General features: G+C 58.6%; 1 protein-coding gene across 1 annotated transcript; it reads left to right on the top strand.

Moving 5' to 3' along the window:
- The first annotated feature begins 3958 nt into the window (after nt 1-3958).
- KCNF1 (potassium voltage-gated channel modifier subfamily F member 1) lies at nt 3959-8402 on the top strand. The gene has a single exon (XM_019451950.2). The coding sequence runs from the start codon at nt 4217-4219 to the stop codon at nt 5699-5701; it is 1485 nt and encodes a 494-aa protein (XP_019307495.1). The 5' UTR covers nt 3959-4216; the 3' UTR covers nt 5702-8402.
- Nucleotides 8403-8907: the final 505 nt, after the last annotated feature.

The following is an 8907-nucleotide window of genomic DNA, read 5'->3' as shown; positions in this document are numbered from 1 at the left end:
CAGGGCTCAACTTCCATTCAGTCTCTTCCAGACGCCCGAGTCCGCAGCGGCAAGGTATCTGGAACCCAGAGACTTTGGATCTAGAGACCATACCGAAGGGTGGCTGGAGTCGGGGGGCCCTACCTGCCTGAGGGATCACCACCACACCCCCCAAATGCACACCTAAGCCAAGCGAATGCCCTAAGCAAACACAGCCTCTTCCTCTTCTGACTTCTTGCCACGATATCCAGGGCCGCCCCTCGGCGCCCCCTGTAGGGAAATTCAGGAAGCACCACTCCTTGGGGGCACCTCTCAGCTACACTCTTACTGCAAACTAGGTATTAGTTACAAAAAAACATATTTTCTACTGGAGTATGAACCCAGCTCCCATAGCCAGGGTGGAGCGCGCGCGCGCGTGTGTGTGTGTGTGTGTGTATGTGTGTGCGCGCGCGCGCGCCCGCGGGCACTTTCCATTGGAGCTCAATAAATATTTGAATAAATGAATGCGTGTTTTAAAGCCCATTAAACTTACACTAAGATGCAATTTGAACGTAATTCTGTAAGTTAACTAGGGAGCAACTGAGAAGGCCAGTGATGGGAGTAGGAACCGTAACATGAATATGGGGCGTGGGTAGGGAGCAGCGTGCTGGACTACACTGGACAGAAGAATCGGCCTTTGTGCCCGGCAGGTCTCAGTTCAAATCGCACCTCCACCGTTATCAGTTGTGTGACCAGAACACGGGCGGGTGACGGCTGTGGGCTGTGACAGCAGGGGATGGCGGTTCGGACCCCCCGCTTTGCCGCCTGCCGGGTGATCTTGGTGGGTTACCTGACCTCTTATTTCCTCAGAGAGAAGCATGTGGAAATCACACGAGCCAAGTGCAAAGCAAATATTGTTATTACTCAACCTTTCTGAATCTCAACTTCTTCTTCTGCAGTAACAGGTTGTAAGGCTGATTTTAGGCGGAAAGGACAGAAATTTGTAAAAAGAAATTGCACCAAACAGTATGTATTTTGTGTGATGTATCCTAATACAATGTTTGATACTGACTCATTAAAGAAAAAAAAAAGTGCAGTCAGTGACCTGGGAAGTTGATTTCATAATCCATTAATGGATAGAAACTAAAGGTTAACAAACCCGGCTAGGGGCATCTGGCTGGCTCAGTCGGTTAAGCATCTGACTTGGGCTCAGGTCATGATCTTACAGTTCGTGAGTTTGAGCCCCGCCACGCGCTCTCTGCTCTCAGCACGAAGCCCACTTCAGATCCTCTGTCCCTCTCTCTGCCCCTCCCCTACTCGTGCACACAGGCCTTCTCTCAAAAATAAACATTTTAAGTTCTATGTAAAAAAAACACAGTCTACAGAATTGTGTGTGCATATGTGTGTGTGTGTAAAACCTTTAATTCCAGTAGAGTTAACACACAGTGTTATATTAGTTTCAGGTATACAGTATAGTCAATCAACAATTCTATACGTTACTCAGTGCTCAGCATGAGCATCAGTCCTCTTCACCGACCGCACCCTTCCCCCCTCCTCCCCTCTGCTAACCCCCAGTTTGTTTCCATAGCTAAGAGTCTGGTTTTTGGTTTGCCTCTTTTTCCCTTTGTTCATTTGTTTTGTTTCTTAAATTGCACATACGAGTGAAATCATGCGGTATTTGTCTTTCTCTGACATTTTGCTTAACATTTTACTCTCTAGCTCCATCCACGTGGTTGCAAATGGCAAGATTTCATTCTTTTTTATGGCTGAGTAATATTGCATAGTATATATGTATACCACATCTTTAGCCATTCATCTGTTGGCGGGCACTTGGGCTCCTTCCGTAATGTGGAAATAAGTAAATTTCCAAGTAATAAGCCTATTGTAAATACGGCTGCTATAAACATAGGGGTGCGTGTATCTCTTCAAATTTGTGTTGTCATATCCTTTGGGGGAAATGCCTAGTAATATTTACTAGGTAGTACCGAGTAGCAGAACTACTGGGTGAGAGGGTAATTCTATTTTTAATTTTTTGAGGAAACGCCATACTGTTTTCCCCTGTGGCTGCACCAGTTTGCATTCCCACCAACACTGCCTGAGGCTTCCTTTTCCTCCACATCCTCGCCAACACTTGTTTCTTGTGCTTTTGATTTTAGCCGTGCTGACAGGTGTGAGGTGATATCTCGTTGTGGTTTTGATCGCCGTTTCCTTGATGATGAGTCTACGGATTACGTTTCTTTTTTCTTTTCTTTTCTTTTTTTTTTTAACGTTTATTTATTTTTGAGACAGAGGGAGACACAGCGTGAACGGGGGACGGTCAGAGAGAGAGGGAGACACAGAGTCCGAAGCAGGCTCCGGGCTCTGAGCCATCAGCACAGAGCCCGATGCGGGGCTCAAACCCACGGACTGTGAGATCATGACCTGAGTCGACGTCGGACGCTCAACCGACTGAGCCACCCAGGCGCCCCTACGGATCATATTTCTAACAGACTTATTTTTCAGAGCGGATTAGAGTCACGGCAAAATTGAGAAGAACATGCAGAAATTTCCTGCCTACCTCCTGCTCCGCACCGCTCAGCTTCCCTATCAATATCCCCCACCAGGGTGGCACGTTTGTTACGATCGATGAGCCTGCAGTGGCACATTATCACCCAGAGCCCATAGTTTTTACACTGGCGTTCACTCTCGCGGTTGTACATCCTGTGGGTTTGACAAATAGGTAAAGACACGTATCCCCCATTATGCTACCACCCGGGATAGTTTTGCTGCCCTAAAAATCCTCTGTGCTCGCCTAAGTCACCTCTCCCTCTAGGATATTTTTTTTCACACGGTCTCTGGGTCACAGATGATGTTCAGTAATTTTCAGTATAAATCACCCTGCCAGCTATTGCGAGGGTTCAGGCATGTGAGCGGCTGAAAGACAGCTGTGGCCACCAGCCCCGAAGAGAGACACAGCGGAGGGTGTGGGAAGGGCAGTTAAGCCTCGGAGACGGAGTGGGGAATGGGGAGGCAGGAGCCCCGGGGGTGCAAGGACTCTGGCCGCTAGTGGTAGTGGGCAGGGGGAGGGGGCTGCGGAAAAACAGGACGTGGTGGACAGCTAGGGCCTCCCCGCGGGGTTTCAACCTGCTAACCCTGGGTAGATCAATCGGCCAGGACTGCAGGAAGCTTCTGGATTAAGAAGTGGCCACACCGGGCTCTACTGCCTTTTCACTGTGTGACCTTGGCCAGGTCCCTTCTCTCCTCCAGGGGCTGGACTGGATGTCCTCGCTGTTCACTGTGGAGGTGCAGGCGAAAAGGTGGCGCCCACGGCCCGAGGGGCAGCGTCGGGGGTCGTAGGGAACCTTCAAGGGCCAGGGAGGCCGGGCGGGAGTCGGAGACCCGGAGGGACCGCGGACGCGCGCGGGAGCAGCCTCGGAAGGGGCTTTGTCCGCCACGCATTCCCGCCAAGCAACAGGCGGCCGCGGGGCCAGAACTTTGGGGCCTGAGCCGCCGGCCGCTTTAAAAGCCGGGGCTCCGGGCCGCTCGGTGACCGTCCCCCGGAGGGGCGGGCGGGCGCGCGCCGGGGCGGCTGGGGCGGTGTTGCCCGAGGGTGAAGCCGCTCCCCGCCGCTGCCGCGCGTGCCTTGCGGAATTTCACCAGAAGAGGGTACAGTCTGAAAGGCTCTTGACGTCAGGCTGGAATCCCTATTGTGCTTGGAACCGGCTCGGGCAAAGCGAGCCCAAGTTCGCTCTCCGCACGCCTGGGCGGACTGCGTGGGTCCGGCAGCTCCGGGACTCGTCCCGCGCGGGAGGCGCTCGCGGGGACCCGCGCGGCTCGGGGAGCAGCCCGCCGCCGCCGCCGCCGCCGGAGGAGGAGGAGGAGGAGGAGGAGGACGGCCGCCCGCGGGGGGACCCTAGTCCTGCAGGGAGGCCGAGCCGGGGGCGGCGGGTCGCGCCGCCCGGGAGCCGGGTGAGTGCGCAGGGCGAGGCCGGCGGCCGCCAGAGCGCCCCCCCCCCACCCCCTCCACCCGCGCCGGCCGCGCGCCCCGGCGCCCCGATGCCCGCCCGGAGCCCCGCCGCCGCCGGGTGCATGCCTCCCCCGCGGCGCGCCGCTGCCGCCTGCTGCCCGCTGTGACCGCCCTTCCAGGCAGCCGGGCGCCGGGCGCCGGGCGGGCTTCCCCGAGGGCGGCGCGCGGGTGGCACCTGCGGGACCGGCGGCGGCGGCGGCGGCGGCGGCGGCGGGGCGCGGAGCCGAGGCGGAGCGGGCGCTCGCCGGGAGGATGGACGCGGCCGCGGAGCGCAGCCTCCCGGAGCCGGGCAGCCAGGGCTCCCGGGCCGGCGACGACATCGAGATCGTGGTCAACGTGGGGGGCGTGCGGCAGGTGCTGTACGGAGACCTCCTGAGCCAGTACCCCGAGACGCGGCTGGCCGAGCTCATCGGCTGCCTGGCGGGGGGCTACGACACCATCTTCTCCCTGTGCGACGACTACGACCCCGGGAAGCGCGAGTTCTACTTCGACAGGGACCCGGACGCCTTCAAGTGTGTCATCGAGGTGTACTATTTCGGGGAGGTGCACATGAAGAAGGGCATCTGCCCCATCTGCTTCAAGAACGAGATGGACTTCTGGAAGGTGGACCTCAAGTTCCTGGACGACTGCTGCAAGAGCCACCTGAGCGAGAAGCGCGAGGAGCTGGAGGAGATCGCGCGCCGCGTGCAGCTCATCCTGGACGACCTGGGCGTCGACTCGGCCGAGGGCCGCTGGGGGCGCTGCCAGAAGTGCGTCTGGAAGTTCCTGGAGAAGCCCGAGTCGTCGTGCCCGGCGCGGGTGGTGGCCGTGCTGTCCTTCCTGCTCATCCTCGTCTCGTCGGTGGTCATGTGCGTGGGCACCATCCCCGAGCTGCAGGTCCTGGACGCCGACGGCAACCGCGTGGAGCACCCGACGCTGGAGAACGTGGAGACGGCGTGCATCGGCTGGTTCACGCTGGAGTACCTGCTGCGCCTCTTCTCGTCGCCCAACAAGCTGCACTTCGCGCTGTCCTTCATGAACATCGTGGACGTGCTGGCCATCCTGCCCTTCTACGTGAGCCTCACGCTCACGCACCTGGGCGCCCGCATGATGGAGCTGACCAACGTGCAGCAGGCCGTGCAGGCGCTGCGGATCATGCGCATCGCCCGCATCTTCAAGCTGGCCCGCCACTCCTCGGGCCTGCAGACGCTCACCTACGCCCTCAAGCGGAGCTTCAAGGAGCTAGGGCTGCTGCTCATGTACCTGGCCGTGGGCATCTTTGTCTTCTCGGCCCTGGGCTACACCATGGAGCAGAGCCACCCGGAGACCCTGTTTAAGAGCATCCCCCAGTCCTTCTGGTGGGCCATCATCACCATGACCACGGTTGGCTACGGGGACATCTACCCCAAGACCACCCTGGGCAAGCTCAACGCGGCCATCAGCTTCTTGTGCGGGGTCATCGCCATCGCCCTGCCCATCCATCCCATCATCAACAACTTCGTCAGGTACTACAACAAGCAGCGGGTCCTGGAGACAGCGGCCAAGCACGAGCTCGAGCTGATGGAACTCAACTCCGGCGGCGCGGCTGAGGGCAAAGCGGGGTGCTCCCGCAGCGACCTGGACAGCCTCCTGCCGGAGCCCGCGGGGGAGGAGGGGCCGAGCTGGAGCAGCCGGCTGAAGATCTCCCACAGCGACACCTTCATCCCTCTCCTGACCGAGGAGAAGCACCACAGGACCCGGCTCCAGAGCTGCAAGTGACGAGGGTCTTCCGGGCACAGACGGACTTGGGCCAGCGGACGGAGGGGCAGGTGTGGCGGGCCCATCAGTGACTTCCTGGGAGGGGCTGTCCTTTGTCCCCTCCACGGTCTCCTGAACAGAACTCTGGAGGCCCTCTCGGGCACCCCTGGTGAGGCTGGGTAAGACCCCTTTCTGTTGTCGGCTGTCAGGAGCCGGGGGTTGGGGGGGAGGGGGAGAGCGGGGGTGTCTAGGAGTCACGGGCAGTGTGGGGTGACGGAGGGCACGGTCTGGCCGACGGCAGGAGCCCTCGCCCGGTTCTGTATCTCCTTCAATAAAGCCTCCTGCTCTGCGCACCCACCTGTGTCATAGGTTCTGTCACAGGCTGGAGGTCCCTCCACCCCTCAGACATGCCTTAGGCACACTCTGGTGCCAGGCCAGGAAGTAGGTGTGCAGCCCCCGGGGGGGCGGGGGTGGGGGAGGGGCTATTTTTAGTTGAGAGCTAATTAAAGAAGGGTTCATAGGCAGGGTTCAGCACCGAGAAGCCTTGCCACATTCCAGGAGGCTCTGTGCGGGCGACTCCTTCCTTCTGTTTCCTTTCGAGGAAAAGCTTGCACCCTGGAGGGGGAGAGGTCGCAGAGCTCGCAACGCCCAGTGGCGTGGTCACCATTTATTCACCACCTGCGGGAAGCCCTATTTGTGACTTTTTCCATTCCTTCCAGCAACCCTGCTGGATAGGTATGCCCATTTTACAGACGAAGAAAACTGAGGCCCAGGACCACACAGAGCAGGGATTCAGCCCCAGGGGTGAAGATCCCAATGGCCAGGCATTCTCTTTGCTGTAAGCTGGCTTTGGGGCAGAGGCATGTGCCTGAGCCTAGAAGCGGTGGAGGGTCTGTGGACCAGAAGTGCTGAGGGTGGCTGTTCCCGTCCTCCAGCTCCTCCTGCCTTCTAGAACCAGTACCTCGGAGGCATCAGCTGAATGGACAAGCCTGAGCATGCACAGGTGGCCCACTTCCAGCCTGGTCTGAGGGCCCCAGAGGAACAGAGACAGACAGACGTGGGCTTGAAGCCCAGAGAATGAGGAGGATCGCTCTGAGATGCCTTCAAGCTCCGACACTTTTTTCTAGCGTCCCTCCCTCGCCACTTTCTTTGTAGCTGTGTGGTCTCAGGCCTGTTGATGAACCTCTCTGATCCTCATTGCGATCGTTCCTTAAAGGGAGATATCAGAATGAACTCGGAGAACCATGGTGCTTAGCACAGTACCTGGAGCATAGTAGGTACTCAGCAAAGGGCAGTCATTTCTGTCACCGTGTGCTGAGAGGGAGGTGAGCCACACAGCTGTCCACTCTGGCCTCCAGGGTCTGGGCTGGGCATGCAGGGCGGCAAGGGGTGGGGCCAGGGCACGGCCACACTGTTTACATAGTCAAAGGCAGTCCCCTTGGCACGGAGTTGGCCCCGGCAGGCCCCTCTCTCTGGCTGTCTCTCTTCCAGGAACCCCAGAGCTCTGTTCTCCCTTCCCCGGCTGAGGCAGCTGATGCCCAGGGAGGAGCCATGGTGGGGGAGGAGGGTAGGTGGTCCCCCCCCCCCCCCCCCCGGCGTCTTTCCCCTTCTCCGGGCCCTGGTTTTCCCACATACATACGGAGGGATGATTTCTCGGGGCTCCTTCCAGGATTTCGAAGCCTAGGCTGTGAACGTGTTGTGTTGGGGATTCCAGGGGGTGGGAGGCTGCCACGTGGGTAGGGGGCCTTGGAGAGGAGGCCTTGAGAAAGAGGGGCGCAAGGCCCTGAGTCAGTGTTGTGTGCACCTCCCCCAAGTTTCACCAGGGAAATACTGGGTCAGGTGACCCAAGGAGGGCAGAGGACCGGTGGGGCTGGGGTTGGGGGACTCAGCGGGAAGGGGAGAAGTGGGGAGAAGGGGGCTTGTTGCGTGGGGTCCTGGTCTGTGTGGACCTAGCCTGGGGGGGGGGCTCTGATGCCTGAGTGGGGGAACAAGTTTCCCGATGGGGGGAGGCCAGGAGGACCCCGGATCAGGAGGGTCCTTCCCGTTGATTCACCTGGGGGTCAGGGGAGAGTATCTTTACGGCTACAAAAGCATCCTGGAGCCCAGCTCATCTACTGGGGGGGAGGACACCATGTCTGGACACGGTGATTTGTCTGAGACCCTTCATGAATTAGGCTTAGGTGGTATTCTGGTGTCAGAGGAGCTCAGAGAGCGACAGGCTTGTTGTGGAGGAGTGGCCAGGGAGCTGTGGGGACCCCCACCCCCCACCGCCCCACCACGGGGAACCTTTCCAGGGCACAGTAGAACCACCTGGGTCCAGGCTGTGCCCACACCCATTACATTAGAATCCTCGGGGGACAGCCTGGCATCAGAATCTTTTAGAAACTTGAACGTGCACACGAGTCAGCTGGAGAGCCTGACAGAATGCAGGCTTTGAATCCATAGATCTGCCTGGGCCCCTGAAATTCTGCCTTCTCCTCAAACTTCCAGAGACGGCCGCCACCTTCCAGGAACCCCGGGGCTGATCCTTCAGCCACGCTTTCAGTTATCAAGAGGCCAGAACGGCGGCTGGCAAACTATGGCCCGCCCCCCCGCACATGTACAGTCCCTGGGGTAAGGACGTTTCCCACATTTGTAAATGCTTAAAAAATAGTCAAAGAAAGAATAACATTTTGTGACCCATGAAAAGTGTCTGAAATTCAAATAAAGTCTTCGTGGGACAGCCACGCCCATTTCTCAGATCCTCTCGGGCCGCTCTCAGCTACAGGGGCAGAGGTGAGGAGTTGTGGAGGAGATCACGTGGTCCTCAGAGCCTAAAATATTTCTCTGCAGTAACGGTGTGCCCCCCACCACCCCCCGCCCCCGGGGCTGTTGGGAAATGGGAGCTCAGTCAGGCCTTGGAGAGTGAGTAGGAGCGGAAAGGGCCGTGCCAGCACCAGGGGCATCCTGAGCAAAGACAGGAGTGCGGGGCCCTCTTCAGAAGGGGGGAGACTTGTGTCCCTGGGGGTCACGGCTCCCCTCCTTTCTTTCCTTCCGAGAGTCCCCGAGTCCCGGTTTCCTGCATCAGTGTCTCTGCAGTCCCCACTCCTCTTTGCAAACCAGTCTCTCCTTCCTTTCCTGACCTCTGGTCCCGAGTCTCACCGAACCTCCCCGGTCCTGGGCCTGGGGCCTAACATCCTTTCCTTGGACTTGGGTGATTCTGAGAAACTTTTTGGGCCTCGTTAATT

This window comes from Panthera pardus, unplaced genomic scaffold, assembly GCF_024362965.1.
Source record: "Panthera pardus isolate Hobbes unplaced genomic scaffold, ASM2436296v1 HiC_scaffold_26, whole genome shotgun sequence".
Lineage (NCBI taxonomy): Eukaryota > Metazoa > Chordata > Mammalia > Carnivora > Felidae > Panthera > Panthera pardus.
The sequence above is the reverse complement of the archived record's forward strand: the minus strand, read 5'-3'. Positions and strand labels throughout refer to the sequence as shown.

Excerpts from the sequence above, each read along its gene's own strand:
- KCNF1 (XM_019451950.2), top strand. The coding sequence starts at position 4,217 with ATGGACGCGGCCGCGGAGCGCAGCCTCCCGGAGCCGGGCAGCCAGGGC.